We start from the raw sequence: 21,966 nt of genomic DNA, 5'->3' as shown, positions 1-21,966 counted from the left end.
ATTTGCTTGAGCCAAGACTAAAAACTTACGTATGATGATATTAAAACATGTTTAAATTCACTGTAATGTAAAGACCAGAAAAAAACTGCCATAACAAAGCTCAGACTGAGTTTCATGACCACCATATGCCAAACGATCGGGAACACAACTCCACAACTGCCACTACTCTAGCAAAACTCTCATGGTTTTATTCTGACATTGGAACTTTTTCTGAATAATGAAATCTGAAATCTACAAAGTGGTTTGGTGTAAGGCCAGCTGTGTCCTGACTATACCACAAGGGTTCTGCAGCTCTTGCCTAATTTATTTGATTTATTTCATCTAATCAAAGTATGTTGACACCCTAACATTTTGGGGGTGGATTTTTCTAGCTTTATTTTCATGTCAACAGTAGTGAGATGACAAGAAATTAGGGAAGAAATAGATAGGATGCCACATAGGGCAGGTATCAAAGTGGATCTTAACATTATACCCATTTGTGCTCTTTCAACCAATGATGTTAATACTCTGCTGTAATGTCCTCCACCCCTCTGGCAAAACTGTAATGATCTGCTCCCCTTCAGCCAAAAGCATTATGTGCAACACTGATTTTGGCTGATAGGGGTTGACATGCATTCCAGTCCCCTCCAAGGTGTTGGATGGGGTTGAGGTCAGGGCTCTGTGCAGACCTGTCTTTCACTCTAAAGTGGAAAAAAACATTTCTTTATGGACCTGGCCTTGTGCACAGGGGCAGTGTCGTGCTGAAACACAAAAGGAGCTTCCCCAAACTGTTGCCACAAAGTTGGAAGCACACTGCTGATGTGATGCAACCTGTGTGTCAAAGTTTCTGTTGAGAGTATTATGAAAGTATACAGACAGAGGCCCAGAACACTGTGTTCTGCTAATGTACGACATGTATTATTATTAATTAACTCTGAGCCTGACCTGTGCAGCATTAACAGTACTCACACAGTGTTACCTTCACGCTCCTCTGCCACATCCAATTTAAAAGTAATTAGAGTGCATTTAAACCCTTTGTGGATTTAATTTCACCTGCAATTTGATTTAATTTCAGTTGCATTTCTGAGTCACGGCTGCCAGTGACCTTTCCCGGCCATCCTTTGGACCCAGCACTGCTGCCGGGGAGGATGTAGGATGTAGAAAGATTGGAGAGCGTCTGACAGCTCATCGGTCATGTCCACCAACTCTGCCAAACTGAGCCAGAGGAAGGCACTGAATCCCTACCAGCCTGCTGACCTCCCTGCAAGGATACATAGCGTATCTCTGTGTGTGTGTGTGTGTGTGTGTGTGTGTGTGTGTGTGAGTCACGTTTGTTTTTCTTTCATTCTAATTACATATATTTACTTGCAGAAGAACATTTATCCTTGAACCTTAAATCCTGACCTCGATATCATTGTTTAAGCGCCTGTGGTGAAAGATTTGACTGATGTTCCACCACTGTGGTGGAGGAATAATGAAGTCAGGTCCCTTTAGCTTTTAAATTCCATCCCTGACGATCTGAGCCTTGCAGAATCAGTAACATCATTTAAATTACTTCTCAGAACAAATCTTAAAAACACAACTTTTATTAATGTTACTCCAGCAGCACATTATCTGTTGTGTTTATTTCATGCATTTCATATTTCATTCTATAACATACTCTCAGCTTATATTGATTACTGATGTACCATGTAAAGCACTGCGTAAATGTGTTGTCTTTTTATTATAATTGACGGAAGATGTATTTTGAGCAGCATAATATAAGAGAATAGACACACAACATGCTATATTTTTTTAAAATTTAATGTGTTTAATGGATTTTTTTTTTTTTTATTTCCTGCTAAAATTACTTGATTTTGCACATAAAGTTTGGGCTGAACACAAGTTTTTCATGCAAAGAATACCAAAGATATTTAGGAGTCAAAGCATGGACCTCCATATGATTTTAACTTTTCCCTTATTTGTGATTTATTATAATTTTAAGCCTTCATTCTGAGGATTGTGTGTAGGAATAATGAAACCACTGTGTGCACTGTCATTTTCAATTAATGAGAATAAATATTATACATTTTTAATGGGGAATCCCTGGAATATCACTCTTCTACACTCCCCTCGTTATATGAGGACCTGCAGGTGGCGCTGTTTAGCCCACCTGGTCCTTGCAGCAGTAGACACTCACTCTTATCCTCACACACACAAAGAGGGAGAGAAAGAGAGCATCAACACTCTGCTGCACACTCCCTCTAACACTCATTTCATTGTCCCAAAGCCTGGAAAGAGGGATTTACCGGATACTTCTTCTCCTCTCTGAATCCTCATTTAGAATAACGGATTTGCTCTTTTGTTGCCTTTAAACCGGCTGATTATCATAATCATGAACCGGTAGTCTGCGCGTGGATCTTTGACTGAGCGACACCTGCTCTCTCTCTCTCTCTCTCTCTCTCTCTCTCTCACACACACACACACACATACACACACACTCTCCCCTTTCCTCTGTCTTTTGTCTCTGACATCTCTGCAGCCCACAGCCAGCAGCGCTGAGGAGGAGGAAGAGGAGAAGGAGGAGGAGGAGCGGGGTGTACCTGACACCTACAGCCGCGCGTCGCAGCTCCATTCTCCCGCAGAAACACCCAGGACTCGCCCGCCGCGGGTGCCGCGTTACTTCACGGGAGCTCTGTGCAGTTTGACCGGGGGAAACACTGCTTCTGCTGACACGCTGAAAACTCCTGAAAATCAAAAGATAGCAACAAAAAACTGAAGACAGGGATCTTCCAAGAACTCCTGCTTGATTCACTCGGATCAGAAATCTTTAGGATTTTCTGACAGACTGTGAGAGGAAAAAGAGGACTACACTTCAGAAGATGCATCTCCCGGTGCTTCTCTGTGTGTTGGCGTGTCTCTCTGCAGCACCGGGCCCGGTGGCCGGGGCGGACAGGAGCTGCACCGACCTGCGGCAGTTCTACACCGGCAAAGGGTTCACTCTGGCAGGGGTGCCCCAGACTGAGATATCCGGTGAGTTTTGGGAGAAATTTTACAGAAAAAAAATGCACTTCACAGCACTTACTGAGTCAGTTTTCTATAGTAGTTATGATTAAAAACATAGAAAGCTGCTTTGCTCAAATATATCCTAACAGGATGGGGTTTTCAATAGTGTGTTTTCTCACCTTATTCTATTTTTTTCTTACCTCTTATGGCAACAGGGACTTACAGTGTGTCTGTAATATTTCTGTTTCAGTATTCCTAGAAATTGCATGATGCTTCTAGGTATTAGGCTATTTGTCTCATAAGAATGACATGCTTTGTAAATAAACCTGCTCCTGAAGCTTGTTCAGCCTACTTGTTAACTTGTTTTATTGTTCCAAAAGGCAAGTGTGCTTGCATTAGTCTACATCTCAGTTTAAGGGTGTTATTGTGATATTCTCCAGCCTCTTTGCACACTCTTATTACTGAGCAATGCACCCATCCTGACTGTTTCCCAGTCTATAGCACATCTCTATTACAGCCCTTTCTGGGGCATTTTCATTGTCTGCTGAAGGCAGAATTGCAGGTGGGTGTCAGCTATGTGTCTTATGGAGCTATTATTGTTTGTGTGGGGCATTTATGGTTGTTTGCTGATGTTGGTGCTGCAGATGTAAACAGCTTTTAACAAAAACTACAGAGGAGAGAATAGATTTAGCATCGTGGCTGCTGTAACTCCATGTTGCATAGCAGTAGTGTGTTCTGGGGCATTTTTCATTGTCTGCTCTGCTCCGGACTGCAGGTGTGGTGTGTGTGTGTGTGTGTGTGTGTGGGGGGGGGGGGCCCTGTTTTGCCATTTGCATAAACTAATAATTTAGGCTAGCCCGGGCCAATATCGAATAACAAGTGCAGCTCAGCAGGCTTGCAGCACAACCTGCTGTCACAAAAGTTGGAGAGAGTAAGATTTGGGATATGATTCTGTCCTTTTATTTTATCCTGGTACCCTCTCTTTTCAGTCAGCAAGCCATCCAACCATTCAAGCAATCATGCATTTAATCAATCAGTCAATTACCCAGCCAGTCAATTAATCAATCAGCTTGACACTCAGTCAGTCAGCCAGTCAGTCAGAACAGACATCCCACATCAAAGTCTGTGTATCTCGTCTCTCTGGTCGACCACCCTTCACACATACTGATTAAACTGTCCTGGCCTTGAGGAAAGCGCAATATAGGAATTGTGGAAATTGAGTTGTTTTCGCCTTTAAGGCAATCATCCGACTCTCTGTCTCTTCCAGTATTTCACCTACAGATGTAGTGGAGGAGGAGATGAGAAGAGAGAGGGGAGATTGAGGTGTGTGTATGTGTTCAGCGTGTATGATCTGAAGGTCATTTCATGTTGTGTCAATGAAAATAGTCTTGTATGGGCGGGTGGGTTATTAATATTGGATGTGTGCGTGGGTGTGTGGGTGAAATAGAGACCAACAAACAACACAGGAGTGAACCAAAGAAAGGTGGAGACAGAAGCAGACAGAAAAAAAAGAGAGACAGACAGTGAGGTGGGTTGACAGAGACAGAGACAGAGCAAGTGAGTCACTCAAGGTCTCTGTTAGACCCAACATGACTCTCTCCCTCCCTTTCCATTAAAAACTCATCTTTTATTGACAGATGAAAAACACAATGCTTCAGTCACTTGGACCTTGATCTGCTCTAGTTATTTGAGCAAGAGTTCTTCCTTTCCAGACCCCATTAATACTGACAACCAGATAGGAACAGAAAGATGGCGTCCGGCAGCAGAATTCCCCAGAACGGGGGCTCTTCAATCTTTCTCATCTCAGAAACACAAGGCTGGTAAATTTAGCTTTTCTGCTCAGGGAGCAGCAGACTCCCCTGCACTCCTGTGTCAGTGTCACTCTGGAGGGTGTTAGTGTTGCCCAGGCTGAGGGTTCCTCATCTAAACTCTATTTTGGTGCATCCGGCTGAGGTGGTCGTGTTTACACCTGGAAAGACATAAGTGAAGCTGATTCATTAATTTGGTTGCCTTTTCTGCACCTTTATGGCCATTAGGAGGAATAATAACTGTTATTATTTTTGCAAGCATGTATGCATGCAAATAAGTAATCAAAAGTACTACCTTCTGTTTACAACTTTTTAAACATAGATCTTTTCGTTGACAGCCTTATTTCTTTACTGTCACTGTCTCTAAAGGTTCAAACCGACCTGATTATAAAAACATTGAGGTTTGATGCCTCTGTTGCCTGTCAGAACTTATAAAAGGTCTTATAAAACTGACCGACAGAGCTGGATGAATTTATGAAGATTTTATCCTAAGTGCTATGTCGTAGGCAGTTGCAGTTGCCTACGACATAGCATTTATGATAACCATGACCTGGATGACTGAGAATCTTCACTGACATGAAGATTTTAAGGATAAAGGCACTTTCTGTCTCTCTTTTAATAAAACAGCTTAGTTTAATTAAAAAATCATCATTAAACTAATTTGATTTTTTTTTATGTGTATGGCTGTGTGAATTAGTCTCGCCTGTATTGATGCTGATAGACAGCTCTCCTGGGGGGCAGGGGGCTTACCTCATTATAAAGATATTAGAAAGTTGTATATTAAGATTAACATGTTTTACGATAGGGAAATTAGAGTGAAACCAGCAAAACATCCTCATCAGAAACACAAATAGTTGAGTGGGGTTTTCTACCAGAAAGAGTTCTCCTGGTTAAGGCTGAGTTTGGTGACGTTTGGGAGCTTGGTTTGGGTTAAAATGAATACATTTCTGTCAGAAAGGGCTTTCTTGGAGAAAGCCCACAAGGAAAACTTCTCCTGTGTGCAGAAATTAATGGCATCTAGCAGTGAGGTTGCAGAACTGAAACTTGTGCCATGTGCCAAGCATTTATGTGAGAACTACAGTGGCTAATGCATAAACACGGAACCGTGAAAGGTCCTATCTGTAGTGTATTATGTAATGATTTAGGACAAGACCCAGCTGCTGCCAGTCACCATTAGTTTTTGCTTAGCCTGATCTTTCAGAGTTTTCTGACACCACTGGTTGACAAATCCCTTAATAATTATCATGATAGTCCTTCTGGTTAGGAATGGGTAGTGTCTGGAATTTCAGCACCAAAACAAAACAAAACCTCTTTCACTGCCGTACTTTGAGAAAAATAGTGATGTCTACAAAATCCTTTTATAAATTTAAAAAAGGCAAAAGTCAGTGTGTTAGAAGACAATGTTGAAAGACTAAGCATTTGATCTTTAGTTTTGATTTTCTGCAGCAGACACATTTTGTCAAACAGTATTGAGCTTTCAGACATAGTCATTTACTCTCTATTAGTACTTCTGAGGTCTGACAGACATCTATGACACAGTCTTTCAAACAATCCCATGAATAAGCGATACAGTGTCAGCACAAAAGTGCATTTAAAATGAGGAAAAACTACAAAATTGTACGCAGGAATGTTGTTGTGAGTACATTTTTTACTCATTTAAACACTCATTTTACCTCTGGCAGCTGTTTCTACTATAGTCAAACATCATTAACATGCAATTAGCTGTTGCATGGAGAAAAGAAAGCAAAATTTTCCATTTGTCTCTCCTGTTTTTCCGAACCAATACAGATGATTGACTTAAAAGTGTGCGTGCAAATTCAAAAAGTAAGTGTATGATATGAATATATAGTACAGCAAATATGCAAGGGGAAGAATGGTAACACAATATGATGCCAGGTGTTTATCAGATTTAGAGGATATGAAATACATGTTGTCCGGTGTAAACAGGGTGTGAGATCTGTATTTACCAGTGTATATGATAAATATCACAATTCTTAAGTAAACAGTGTGTAATTTGATAAGCATATGCTCTTAATTCCTGCAGAGTTTAAAAAAAGCCCCCATTCTTCTCACACCTATTGTCCTATAGGTTTAAACCCATGTGAATGGAAGTTGTCTTTCCTGCTGTCTGCCTGTCTGTCTTTGTGCCTGCGAGCATTTTTAACTCACTCACATTGTACCTGGTCAATAGTTAAAGAACTAGCTCGTCCTATAGTGTGTGTGTGTGTGTGTGTGTGTGTGTGTGTGTGTGTGAGTGAGTGAATGTGTGTTTAAAACTCAGTGAAAGCCAACACCTTCTCCAGGGAAGACACTTAGTTTCATTCACACATGCATTGTCCATGCAGAGCAGCACACACCCATGTGATCGTATGACACACAGAAACAGAGAGGGATTATATATCGTGCACGCTTCATATTCTGTATCGGAAGGTATTGAGTTTTGACACCCGTGTGTGTTATGTAGCCTACATATTGAGTGTTTGTCACGTTGTTGACTGTTTGAAAGAACATGGAGGAGATGCAGGGAGGTTTAACATGATACACTGTGTTTTTAGGTTGGGTTACCTTTAGATTATGATACATGACAGGTTTGGTTACCAGTCAATAACTCCTTAACAATGCTGAGTCAGTGACGGAGCCTCCATTCATTTACATTTTTACAGTGTCCGTGCACTTTCTTTTGTTAACTGTCCCTGGGGCTGAAGAATGATTCGATATTATCATTCATTTGTCAAGTTTCCATTCAAATTTCCAGAAAACTTGCAACAGAAAATGTACATTTCCTATGAATGAAGAATGTTGAGTTCAAGTGCTCAGACAGTTTCACACATAGGGAAAACTGTGAGGTCAAAACCAGTCTGCTTTAATCAAATGTTGCTTTGTCTAACAGCACCTGTTAAGTTTAAGTTACAGTAATGCAACACTACAAAGCAACAGAAAAATATCCGTGTGACTATAAACCAGCATCAATATTTTACCTGCTGCAACATCTGGCGATGTCTGCTCATATCTGTCCACAGTGTCCGGGTGTGTGCGAGTGTTGACGTATGTGTGTGTGTGAGAGAGGAAATTGATACTGTCCGTCATCTGTCACACATCACATGCTCACTCAGGCGCTCACAGCACATGCTACCATGTGGAACGCCGAATACCCAGTTCACACACACATACACACATACACAATTTTCTTTATACTCTTCTGTAAGTTTTGCACCCGTCCCTCTCCCTTTCCCTTGTTGTCTGTCTATTTCCTGCTTCCATCTCTGCATTGTTTTTCTAGACAGGCTCAGATCCAGGGGTGGAGGGTTGCCTGAGTTTGTGTGAGTAAGGTAGTGAGGGGGGTTTGCAAGATCTGTTAAAAGCAGAGCTGTGAATCTTTCATGATGTCTGATGCAGCGACATGAGAGAGACAGAGTTAGAAGTGAGTAGGAAGAGAGAGGAGAGGATGTGAGGAGAGGAGATCAGAAGGAAGAAGGGAGGAGGCTCTGTCCTGTCATCTCTCCTTCATTGACATGGACTGGATGTTGCTACCACTGGTTTGGTACTGATCCTAGCTCCTGTAGGCCCTACTCCCTATTTGATCATTTTCAGATGCTATTTATTGAATACATAAAAATGTAGAGTTGTACAGGCAACAGGAAACAGTGTGGTAGAATTGACCATTTTCTGATTAACCTCCCTACTTAACAGCAATTTTCCAGTCAAAGCTTAATATGTGTCAAGCTTTATATTTATAAGCATGCTGAAGTGGCATGCATTGGGCTGGTAAGAGCAGCACTGAAAGTGTTTTTAGCCTTTTCTGAACCAAAAACACAAGAGCAAATGCGTAAACAAACTGATTAAGTGTGTTTACCTGTCCTAATGTAAGTTCCAAATATTAGCTTGCCCATCTCTTACAGTGGTAACCAAGCCAAAGATGCAAAAGATGAAGCATTACAAGGTGCGCTAATGGTATGAACACACTTCCTGTCTCCTAAATAGGCGTGGCCTGGGTGCCAGGAATTGCATTTTAAAGTCAGTTTTTGAAGTTTCGAAACAGTGGAAGTACATATGTAACATGATGCCATGTGGCTTGGATATACTTCTTCCTGTAGACCCTTTTACTGTTATTAAACAGTATAAGGTTTTTTGGTGGGCGCGGCTTAGCTGGAGGCAAAACAATTCTCTACAGACATTAGTTAACGCAAGCTAGCAAGTTCTGTTGGCTTGTTTTAGACAATGGAGGAAGATGATCCTGGTGTTTTCTGAAATATTCATTCCGACTGTCGGAGTGCACTCTGGCACAAACTGGACCGTTAGTAAATTCGGAGCGCTGTCTTAAAGTGATAGTTCAGGTTTTTGGACATGAAGTTGTGTGAAACGCTGACCATCTGTTGCTCTGATGTGACGGTGTCACTGCTCTCAACGAGCCTCCTGCTCTGAGAAATCGCCCGTAGCTTACCGGAGAAAAAGTAGTTCTGAAGATGTACGGGGGACACGTAACCAAAGGGTTTTAAGCTACAAAAAAGTATGCATGTGTTTTGTTAGACTATTTCAATAATCTTAAAACATCCCCACATTACGTCAGACCTTGCTATCAGTTACCTACGGGTTACATCTGTAACAGGAAACCGATGGAATTGGGAGCCGGCGATGTTTTTATTCCCACAGCTGGGGAAATCAAGTTCGCACCATTTTGGTATTCCTCTATTTACCTACAGCAGCTGACGAGGGTGTGTCGTGAGTCTGAGCCGGTGTTAGCGCTGTAGTAGGTATATATAGGGCTAGTACATCTTTTTCCTCACTAATAATAGCCTACTGGTTCTCTGTTGGAAACGGCCGATGAAGTTTTCGTTAGCCGTTGCTATCCTGCGCACCTGCACGGCGTGGTGATGAACTGTCTTATTGATTTCTGTTGCCGTGCTGTCTTGCGGGCCTGCACGGCGGAGTGATACTGGCCAGAAAATAGTCCCAATTGATAGCAAGGTCTGACCTAATGCGGGGATGTTTTAAAATTATTGAAATAGTCTAACAAAACACATGCATACTTTTTTTTTCTCTGTCTGGGGAGACGGAGCAGCAGAGTGCAGAGCGGAGTGAATGTGTGATACCTTAACCATTCTTTAATTCATGTAGAAATATAACACTGACCAATGGGACCAGACCGGCCAACCTGTATGCTCTCACTCAGTGGATAGATGATATGACAGGATTGCTGAAGGTGGGATGGCCAGCTTTGTGTTTGAGTACTATGCCAATCTTACAAAGGAGGATGACAGTTCAATGGTTTCCTCCGTTTTGTTTTGCTATCGAAGCTAATGTTCGCTTATGTGCTAAAAGTTAGCGTTTTGGAGAAATCCAATATTCCTTTTAACACCTCTCCAAATTCTGATTATTTGGACATGATAACCCTCAATACGCACAATGTTATGGTATGGTATGTGATAAAATGTACGTTTTGAGCCATGACTCCTTCTATTCTGGCTTCCAATAACATATCAAGACTCCTATGTAGCCTACAGCCTTGTGGTGGCGAGTTGTGTTTTGCCTCCAGCTAACAAACTGACATCATTGTGACATTGGCTCTAAAAGGGTCTATAGACTTACATTGCGCTGTATCTAATTCTCTTTATATATCCATGGCATGGATATATTTAAAGTGTTATAAATGGTGTGTAGATGGATGAAAAATTAGTTTGATTTGATCTTTATTTTGCCACAAAAATATGTCTATAGTTGCAAAATCTTGCGAGGGTGTTGCTAAGACAGAGACAGGTGTCAAACGAAGTTAATTTCACCCTGATTTGTCCATCTGGAAGATGCCATTTTACTGTTAGAATGTTCGGAAGATTTGTGGCTTGTGAAAAATAGGTACGGTATTAACTTTGGTGACTGTGTGGCAAAATAATTGGTCATAATGTGTGCTCTCATTCACTTCTCTCATTGAAATGAATAGACTCAGACACTAACATTTTGCCTCTGCAGTGTTTTTGTGTGAGGATTGTTTAGGCAGCCTGAGAGCATGAGACTGACGGTGTGTGTCATACGCCAGATGCATGAGAGTTGGCAGTCCTGGAAAGGCTAACATTAAACTCCCAAACAGGATTATGTTCGAATAAAATAAAAGTCTGATCATACATTTTTTCTTATCATACTTGATCCTAGGACTCAATAGCTGAACACTGGAATACAGGATCCTTTTTTTTTTGCCTGTAGCTTTGGCCTCTACTCTATTAGTACAATACCATGCATGTAGCCATTAAGGGTGTATACAAGACCTCTTATAAGGTTCAGCTAACATTAGCTTATTCAGCTTGCTTCCTAGGGCTGTTGAGATTGACAGTTTTCATTTTAGATGTCAAAAGCAAACTTTGCTGCCTAGAAATGCTGTTGTTTACCTCCTTCTGAAACCAAGGACCAGTTGTTTAAAAGTGATATTTTCTGACTTTTCTTTGTAAATTGCACATATGCCGTGCAAAAACAGAAAGCTTTACAATGGTAACTAAGGGCGGTCGGCCAATTAGCATAGATATCTTTCATGAAACGCCAGTAAACTTGCAAAAGAAAAAAGAACTTTCATAGCAAGAATTCTTTTTTATAGTCATGGGGCTTGTTGATATATGTAATGCAGCCACATTTATAATGCACATTTGCATTCCACATATGAACCCATAGCTATTATCCAGACTGACTGTGGGTAAAAACCTAATACATTAAATTCCTCCATTGCCAATTTATTAACAAGTAAAAGTGATGAATGCAAGGGTCAGAGTTATACAGCCTTCCTGCACCCCTATGATGATCACGTACACTAGGAGCAGTAGGTGGGGGAAAAAAGAAGCAAAAGCACAAACCGTTCAATGCCTTAACATCAATCTTTGGACCTAAAATCAATGTGGTACAAACCAGCATCGTTTCTCGATAACCTCTGTCTTTCTTTCCCTCTGCTTGTCTCTCCCCTCGCTCTAGTTCACACCTCTCCTCCTTGTTCTCTCTCCTCCCTTTAATATTTACTTCCTCCTTCTTATCAGCCGTTATTTTTACTTTCTCCTCCTCCTCCTCCTCCCAGCCCTCCTCTTTCTCTCATCATTCTCCCCCTCTCTGGGAATCGAGCGTCCATCTGTTTTCCAAATGAAAAGATGTGCTGTTTGTCTGATGTGGTGGACCCGGTGGTTGCTTGGTTGCTTTATGAGTCAACGCTCTTCATCCATATGCTCCTCGGAGCCCTATACACTGTGTGTGTGTGTGTGTGTCTGTCTCTATGTGTGTATATGAACTGAAGGGAAGGAGATTTATTGGTTTAACAGGTTTTTACATAGTGAAATGAACTGGTGCAGAACTGGTTAGACTGGTGGTTTCTGACACGATTCTTCAGTTACAATAAGAGACTCTTGAACAATGTAGTCAAATAGCTCATCTCAATAAGAGCTGAAACAATTAGTTGATTAATTGATTAGTAATTTCAACTTGGTTAATTCATGAAATTTAAAGCATAAAATATGAATAATTTACTGGTTCCAGCTTCCAAGATATTGTGGACAAATCAGTATCTTCAATGATAGTAATAAGAATATTTTGGGCTTTGCAACAAGCTATTTTACTGTCAACTTGGGTTTAGAAAATTGTGATTACTATAGAAAAAATAAGAGAAAAAAAAATCAGCTGAATATTTTATAATGAAAATAGAAAGTCGCATGCAGGCTTACATTCATCTGTTACTGATTAATCACTCAGTAGTTAAAACACATTCTTCCCGTGCATTTTAATTAACACATTCATTGTCTTCATCTGATAAAGAATAATGAACTGAGTTTCATTAAAGAGAAAGTTCAGATTTTTTAAGTGGGGTTGTACGAGGTACTCATCCAAAGTCAGATTATTACATACAGTAGATGTCAGTCGGCATGCCCTCAGTTTGGAGAAGCAGGCAGGAGTACCGCCACTGAAGTTAAACACTGTACTGCTGATGAGGGTAGCAGCAAAACTTATTTTAGCCGCCTTCAAAAATCTATGTCAGTGTAAGTGCACACTATATTGAGAATATTTTCATCACTTTACTTTGCCATCAGACAGCGATTTCAAACGGGTAACTGAAGCCATTAAGTGGTCTCTTCAAAAGCAGACTCCATGGAGAAAAACAGTGTTTTAGCATAGCAGAACTGCATTGATTGAAAGTTTGTGTTATTGAGTGACTTTGGCAATTAAAACATTTAAAATGGTTAGTTTGGATTAATCAAAGTCACACAATAACACAAAAAAAATACGTACAGCAGTAGAGGCAGCAGGTGATCAGCACCTTCTGTGTTAAGTGAGCTAAAATGGCTGATTTTGTCAATTTTGTCTGGTGGCTTTGATAAGAGCATAAATGGAGAACTGAAAGGCCATCTGTGCCAAAGTAAAGTGGTGAAAATGTTCTAAAAATAGCACACACTTAAACTGACTTTTAGGTGGGACCTTTTTGGGTGGCTTAAATACATTTTATTGCTGCCCTCGTCCACAGCAAAACAGTGCTTGGCATCTGTGCTGGTACACCTGTCAACTTCTCCAAACTGGGAACATGCTGACCGACATTTCCTGTAGGTAATACACTGACTATGGATAAATACCTCATACAACCCCACTTTAAGTAATCCAAACTATTCCTGTAAGTCATATACTATGACTCCACATACATGTATAGTATCTCCCATGCTCTCAGGAGCCTTTACTTGCACTTGAAGTGAAGTTGAAGCATTTTTAATAACTTCTTATGGCAGTGGATAGAGACGACAGGAGTGGATGAGATGTGTCGGTTTAGTGCGTTCACTCTGCGTTTCAGCTCACAGCTCGCGGCTCTGCATATTAACTGTCATGCATTGTGGTTTGTAATTTCAGGGAAGGACACGAGTGCAGTCTCCTCAGCGGGTTATCAACAGACAGACGCATTAGACAATGTACAGTGAAGCTTTACAAGGCCTCTGATTTCTATTAATTGGTTATTACAAGGATTGATGGGATTGTTGTAATTCAAGTCTTTTACTGCAAAATAAACACCGACCAGACATAAGCAAGGTCAGTCCAGTTCTGCATGACTTGGATTTAGCATTGTGAGTTGAATATAATATACACTGAGTTGCCAGATTATTAGGTACACCCAGCTAAAACTAATGCTATCTAATGCATGTGATAAATCCTACTTTCATGAAGGAGGATTTATTGCAGGACACGGAGAGCCATTTATGTTATTTAGCCTACCCTGATTGATATAAATGGGGTGGACAAAATAATAGAAACACCTGCTAGTGTAATGCAACAGCACCACAAACTGCAGCCACCAGAAACGTTGTTGTGTGCAGATGAATCAACACCTCTCGAAAACAGTTTCAACAAAATAGGATTAATTGCAGGGGTATTAGATTGCATTAGTTTTAGCGTGATGTACCTAATAAACTGACAACTAGGTGTATATCTTATATCATGTTGTTGGGTGAAAAATAGGTTTATGAATTAGCTTCCAGATCAGCAGAGCAAAAGTAGTTCATGAAGAATGCAAATTATGTTGATAACTTATGCTGATACCTAACATGCATTCTCACACTGATGAGTTAAGTGTCAGTGCTTTGAAGTTCCTCATAGAAACATCAAGCTGCTGCTCACAGTACAGACACTAAGTTGAAAGTAAACCATAAGGACTGAGACTTCTGGTGGGCCACGTGAGAGCAATAAAATAAAATTGCAATTTGTCAAAATCGCCAAAAAACATACAGTACAGTAACGTATTCACCTGAGAATTTGTATTCAGTTTGCAGCCATGAATATTTAACTGTCAAATTAGACTCAGCATGTAGAATGAGTACATTTGTTCAGTGTACTGTGCAGCCACCAGGGGAGATATTACATTATTACAGCTAATCATATAGTTTGTAAGTATTTTCCTCAAACCCCAGCAGGGTTTTTATCCATTTTATAGCTTGAATAGTCTCTGTTGAAAAAAATATGAAGAAACTCAGTAGTGTGTTGTTTTGATAGTGTAAAAGCCACTCTGTGTCCTAACTGAGAAGTCATAACTACACAGGCATGAGCATTGATAGGATCACCGCCCGTTGGAGAGTATTATCAGAGATCTCATTTAAAGTGACTGTGACAGGTGTATCTGTCACAGCTCTACGAGGTAAAACAAACAGACTTGGTACCAGTTTCCAATAGCAACCGAGGGCAATGATCATGTTTGATACATTACATGTTAGCGGAGTGAAACGATGATTGATTTTAATGTCGAGGAGTGTATTTCAAAGGCTAATTGATTAGGGATCATGCTGTAGCTTTCACCTGAATCCATGCGCGAGCTCTTTTGCTGCTTGTCACCTGCTGTTTGTCCTCTCTACGGGATATAATGAGAGGTGTGGTTAGTTAATGGAGAATGTGCATCCAAATGCTACATCTGAAGAAGGAATCACAGCGTGTTAGCGTGTTTTCATGTGTGCACATGTGAGGCTCAGATAGAGGCCTATAATTAGACATGTTTCTGTGAAAATCCAAACTCCATGCACGCCTGCTGTGTTTGTGTATCTGTGAGCCTTAGAGTGCTCCGTACAGCCAGTCTCCCTCGTACTTTTTATCATTTTAACCTCCCGAGTGTCAGCTCAGAGGCCATTTCATGTTATTTTTTATTGTTATTTTTATGGCGTTTCAGCTTTATTACATAGTTTGCCATCGGGAGTGACAGAGAAGTTTATTTGATAGAGGTGGCGAACTGCATAAAAAACGGCTCCTTAGCTCATAACATTTGAAGACACATTGTGCAACATATCCTGACAATACACCAGGATGTCCGTATGAGTTTTTGGAAATGCACCACACTTTGTGCAGCAGCTCTAGCACAGTGCTTACAGAGCCTTGCCTAAAGGCACCTTGGGAAACATGATAATGAATCCTTCCAAGCAGAAGAAGAAGTGCTCCTTATAAAATATGAATAGCCGATTTTCCTAACTTTTCTCTTGAACCTTGTTAGACATTGTCAGTCATGTAATAGAGCAGTTTAACAAATATTGCTGAACGTATCAGTGGAACATTGTATTGACAAACCCCCATTTTTGTGATAAATTGGTTTGATTTTTAAAGCAGATTGGTGATGTGTTTGTAGAACAGAGGTTAGTCAGTCTCACTTAAAGTTGCTTGATATTCAGAGCTCCTAACCACTAATGAAACAGGATGTTTGTTGTTCATAGCGTAACAATAGTATAATTTATAAATTGATGCACTCGTTTATTGGTGGTGTTGCTGGCCCTGTGTATCAGAGATCCAGCATAGTATCCCCCCCATATTGGATGTGTCTTCACCTCATGATTTCCATCAGCACCATAACACAAACACGCAAGCCCCCCTTCACAGATAACTCCAAATGGGCCACTTTCCTGCAACACAGAGCAGGCAAATATCAGCGACTTTAATGACGAGGATACTTATCATTTCAAATCTACAACCAAATTTAATAGACCACTTTAGAGTACTGGACAGGGATTATGGAGTTTATTTTATTCACTTACTGTTGGAGGTTTTAAACATTACAGACTATAAAGTGTCACAACCGCTGTCAACCACCTGACACTGAAGCTACAGGATTCAAGGTGGTCTTTCTTTCATCTGGTGCTTAAACCACTGTTTAAGCTACCATCTGTAAAGTACTCTTCCTGTCAATCACTGTCTTTACTGTCAGGTGGGCCTGTCTCATCCTCATGGACCTTGCTATTAACCTGAAAATCTTCCTGACTTGCTCTGACATATATCAAACAAAAAAAACTGGACCAGCAAGAAGGCTTTTAAAAATTTTGTTTTTGTTTTTACTCTAATATTAGCAATGAAAATGCAGACAGCAGCAGGATGTGCACCCTATGTCATGTAAAATACAAATATTGGACTGCACTTGTATAGCGCCTTTCTGTTTGTCTGACCACTCTAAGCGCCTTTCACATTATGGCCTCTAGTTTCACTGACCGGCCGAGCCGGAGGCGCAGCGCACCTGCGCTTGGCCAACTGGGTGTGGCCAGGCGGATTTGGCACACCGTGCGCGCTGACGCAGCTACTCCTCTTTCCCAACTCGGTCCCTCCTACCTGCACAAGTCGGAAAGAGGGAGGAGAGAAGGCTTGGAGTGGGTTTTACACACATCACACCAATCAAATGAGCCCCTCTCCTCGCCCTTAAATGCGCCGTGCGAAGGCATAATGAGAGTTTACTCAATTTGCCATGGCAGAAGAGAGCAGCAGCGTCAGACGGCCAAACTTCTCCCAGGAGGAAACTGATGTTTTGGTCCGGGAGGTCTGCTCGCAGTGTCCGAATATACGGAACTGCGAGCAGACCTCCACGGGCTGATGATGCAAACTGGGGTGCGCATCAGAGGCCATGATGCGCGTCACCACTTGGACCACCTCGCGGGATAGATGTAATTTGTTCCTGTGTAATGAAAAAGAGTACGACACGAAATGACAATTACACTGGATACGGCGGTATTCCAGTCATTCGTGTGTCCTTTGACGGTACACCCTCTCTGTGTAAGTCCTCCTCTTCCTCCTCGCAATAATGTACTCCATCTTTGTAAATCACGTTAATCAAGAACATTTTAACATTTGTATAGGCAATCACATGAAGCACGTAAACCCTTAAGACACCGAACATAACTTGCAATTTGTTGACAGCGTTTCTCCCGTGCGCGCGTGCTCTCTCTTTCTCTCTCGCAGTCTCACTCTGTTTCTTTTCTTTTGACTTTTCTAAGATGACAGATGCTGAATATATACTCCCTATCTGATGCTGTGGCTGTTTGTGGTTGGCTGAGAGGGATGTGAACTCATTAGTTTGCAGCTGTATTAATCAAATCAGGTTGGGTGTCCATTATGCGTGCCAAACGGTGCCAGTCCGCTTTGATCTGACATCAGATGTGACGGGACAGTCGATATAGAGATACATTTATGTGCTGATTGCAGATAGTTGCATTGTGAGTATTTATTGCATTATTAATGTGCCTGACATTCTGGATTCTGGTGACGTGTGCGCACTGTCCACCGGTCAGCCAAACTTCGACTTACACTGGCTGCGCTCCACCTGCGCTGACAGTAGACCTGGTTTCAGCTGGCGAGCTTTTAGTGCACCTTCGGCGAAGCCTTTTGGCACGAAACTGTCACTGCGCCAAGCTGGATCTGTCGACACCCATCTCAGTGTACCTCGGTCTGCCAAACTACCAAACTGAGCGCGCCTTGGGTTGCGCTGCTCGAAACTAGCTCTGCACAGGGTTCGCCACCCTGCGCCGCCCTGCGCCGCGCCGGGAAACTAGAGGCCTACATGTCACATTCACCCATTCACACACATGTTAACACACTCCTGGCTGAGGCTACTGTACAAGGTGCCACCTGCTACTCAATAACCACTCACATGCTCTCTCACACCAATGGAACAACTGTTGGGAGTAATTTGGGGTTCAGTATTTTGCCCAAGGATACTTTGACCTGTGAACCGCCGATCTTCCGATTGGTGGACCATCCTCTGAGCCACAGCCATAGTAGTTGTTGGTAGGCAGGTGTGCTAGGCTGCGGGGGTATGCTTTACAGGCCAGATTTACTTCCAGTGCCAACATTACTAATGCATTAAGTCGTGCTCTCAATACATATCAAGGTGGAGATTAAGAGTGTGGAGTTTGGGGTGTTGGATTAGCCCAAGCACATCAGACTTGCATGCAGAAGAAACTAGAGTGTGTGTCCTGTTACAGACCTAATCCACAGCTTTCTAGCCATAAACACTGGCCATAGTTGCAGTTCAAAGATATTGTAGAAAGCAAGAATTTTACAATTACATTGCAATAATCCAGTTCTTTTGTTTTTGGCAAGAATTGTCTAGTATTGCAGTTCTTGTCTGGTGTCAGGGCTGAAAGATCACATCCAGCAGTATACATTACTTCATTGCTATTTTATTGCCAGGGCAACAGTCTTGGTGTTTGTTTGCTTCCTGTCAGTGGCTGTAATTACAAACAGTCAAAATGGAAATACCCAGGAAAGGAAAGGGACCCATTTAGAATGTTTACGATTTTGAGAAGACTGAAATGGTCTTTACAAACCTGATTCATAACCTGAAAAAAACTTACCGAAGATGCCAAATACCTTCAATATTTCCAGCTTTGACATCCCACCAAGTGGCAGTCCATATAGGCTTGTTTGAATGTTGCAGTGGTTGCAGTGGAAAATTTGGCAAAGTAGCAAGGAATACTTGTAATTAGCGCTTTAATAACATGTCTAACTGCAAGAAATCCCCATAGACAGTTCTTGTTTTCCATGATACCCCGTCTTTAACAACTGCACGAGAGCTACAGTATAATGATTATGTTTCTTGTGAGCAGAGTTTCATTTTGTAAGTTTCAAACTCGGCGTGTGTGTGTATTACATCATACAACAGTGTTTTGAAGGTGTGTGCAGAATGCTGTTTCTTCAGTCAGAAACTCATTTCTGAGATCACATTTCTGTCCAGCTCCCTCAAGAACCACGTGTCTGTTCGCCTAGCAGCTCTAATCAGACGGCTGGTGCCACATTCATTCAGTTCGTCTACTGCTCTGACATTGAAGACTTGACCTGGAAATGGCCGACCTCAGGCTGTGACCTAATGTTCCCCCAACCATGGAGATTCGATGCTCCCTGCTGAGAAAGAGCAGGGACGTAGAATCTCTCCCTGATGTGCCCTGATTACCCCCACTCACACTTGACGCACACACATTCATAAACTCCCACCTCTCATTGTCCGCTACCTTCCCGTCACCATCACCAGCACTGTGCATTTGGATTAGAGACTGATGTCTAATCTCCTGCTAATCCCGGCCTGTTAATCTAAGTGTTAACAGTCCTTAGCTCACAGCATGACAGCTAATGCACTGACCTTGCCAGTGAGGGAATAACACCCACTCTCACTGAGTTATTCCATATTTGTTTCTGTCTGTTTGACCCTCTCATTCATCAAGTTTACATTTGCAGGAACTCTCATTATTTCTCATTTAAGTCTCCCTTTGATTTGTCGCAGGGCAACGCAATCTCCTGTTTACGGTCAACTGTAAATAAGGGCTTATCCCAGCAGTCAAAGATAGCTGACTTGATCTTTGCATTATCTGCATACTTACACAAACGTGAGCTGTCAGACACTGACGCTCCGCAGCGTGGCACACACCAGTTGGCACTTGTGCTTTTTTGCAGACTGAGTGAAGGGGAGTAAAAGTAGTAGTTAGTTTAAGAGCCTTTAACTACTCCCAGAAATGACATAGAATTAAAGTATTATACGGTAAAGTTGGTGCCATGTGAACACACACGTGCACACACCCACACACGCACGCACACACACACACACACACACAAACACACACTCGCTTGGCAACAGACAGGGCTGGACTGTGGGGTGGTGAGGTATTTTTAGTTCAGTAATAGTATAAAATAAGGACAGGTTCACCCAAAAATACTGTTACACCTCCCTCTCTTTCTCTCTCAGCCTCTTTGCTCTGCTTTTTTTCACCCACATTCAGTTTTTGACCCTTTCTTTCCCTTTTTATTTCATTTTTACAATTCTGGTCTGAAGACCTTAAAAGCATCAGCAGCAGTTATATTATATATATGTTAGCATTTAGCTCAAATACCTCTGTGCCAAAGTACAATCCCACAGAGCTGCTAACATGGCTGTAGACTCATATTATGATTATCTTCATCATTTATTAATCTGGTGATTATTTTCTCAATTAACTGATTGATCATTAAGTCTTTAAGAAGTTAAACAAAGGTTGAAAATGGCCATCACTTGAAAACTGAAACTGAAATGCACCTCCCCAAAAAACACAGGGTGGTTTTGCAGCACATAGCAGTGCATGCTTCAGCGACCTCTGATAGCAGCTGGGAGAAATTTTCCTTGTGGGCTTTCTTCCAGAAAGGGATCTCTTGGTTAAGGTTAGGAAAAACTTTATGGTTTGGGTTAAAATGAATAGATTTCTGTTAGAAAGGGCTTTCTGGAGAAAGCCGACAAGGAAAAAAGTTTGCTCGAGGGCTTACTTCCAGAAATGGATTTCTTGATACTGGAAAAAAGTCGTGGCTGGGGATAAAATGGATAGATTTCTGCCAGAAAGGGCTGTCTGACAGAAAACCATTGAGGCAAACTTTCACATGTGTGCCCTGTGACAGCCTCAGCCCCGCTGAGCCTGTGCTCTGAGCGCACACTCATGAGTTTCCCATGATGGAGGGTGAGTTATGCTAATTATTTTTACAAATAATAAGCTTGTGTGGGCGGGGCATTTATTGATGGACAATACTACGTTGACCTCAGCATACAGATTTCCCCATCTGAGTAGATTTTTGTTGTTGGAATTAATTTAGTCCATCTAAATGTAAACATTTTTTAGCACCATTCAGTTGTACATATTTTCCAGTATAAGGTTTGACGGTCAGTTTGTGTAGTTAACAGTCAGTCATTTGAATATGTGCAGGGTCAAGTCTCGTTGTGGTTGTAGCCAAGTGTGTAAGGAGCAAAATCTAGGTCTGTCTTTGTAAATTAATGAAGTTAGAGTTAGGCATGAGAATACTGTGAGTTGCTGAGTGTATGAGGTATCAGCCAAATTGATATTTTTTACTGAACTATACTTTCCAATTGCTGCACAGAAGGAAGCGTGCATCTGCTCACTGACGAGAGGCTTGTGCCCGTGACAGCACAAGATCTAAACATTAATGGCGTCCTCCCCTGCTGAGCTTTAACATTAGCTAGCTCAGTGGAGGTAGGTGAGCTAGCAGTAGATGCATGCTTCCTTCTGCGCAGTGATACAGTTTGTGGGCGTAGTTTGGTAGAGAGAAAATAGTTCCTACGTGAAGGTGCTCACAACAGGGTTTGTAGATTATCTTATCTTATCTCAACTGCTGTTGAGTTTTTCAATTTTTTTTTTCCTTTGGTGTATTGAGCACCACAAGCCGAGTCCCATCTAGTGCCATTCGACAACACTCAGTAACTCGCACCACAGCAATCTAGTATGATAAATAGCACTACAGGTCAGACGAGAAATATTTATTTTTGATTTGGGGGTGAACTGTCCCTCCAAGATAAATCAATCATCAAAACATCAACTTATCATTTCACCTTGACTTCGAGCCCAATTTGCATTGACAAGAGACTTTTGAACCATTCTTTTCAGTAAACATGCAAATATTGATATAAGCTGCAAGACGATATGCCTCATTG

The 21,966-nt window shown here is 41.5% G+C and overlaps 1 protein-coding gene across 1 annotated transcript in view; it reads left to right on the top strand.

Annotated features, from left to right (window-relative positions):
- Positions 1 to 2,487: 2,487 nt before the first annotated feature.
- LOC117254502 (glypican-1-like) overlaps positions 2,488 to 21,966 on the top strand; it is a 50,638-nt gene continuing 31,159 nt past the window's right edge. Inside the window, exon 1 of the mRNA XM_033622863.2 lies at positions 2,488 to 2,991. Coding sequence (XP_033478754.1) covers positions 2,841 to 2,991 — 151 coding nt within the window. The 5' untranslated portion in view covers positions 2,488 to 2,840. The remainder of the gene's footprint in view (positions 2,992 to 21,966) is intronic.

This window comes from Epinephelus lanceolatus, chromosome 6, assembly GCF_041903045.1.
Source record: "Epinephelus lanceolatus isolate andai-2023 chromosome 6, ASM4190304v1, whole genome shotgun sequence".
Taxonomy (NCBI): Eukaryota; Metazoa; Chordata; class Actinopteri; order Perciformes; family Serranidae; genus Epinephelus; species Epinephelus lanceolatus.
The sequence above is the reverse complement of the archived record's forward strand: the minus strand, read 5'-3'. Positions and strand labels throughout refer to the sequence as shown.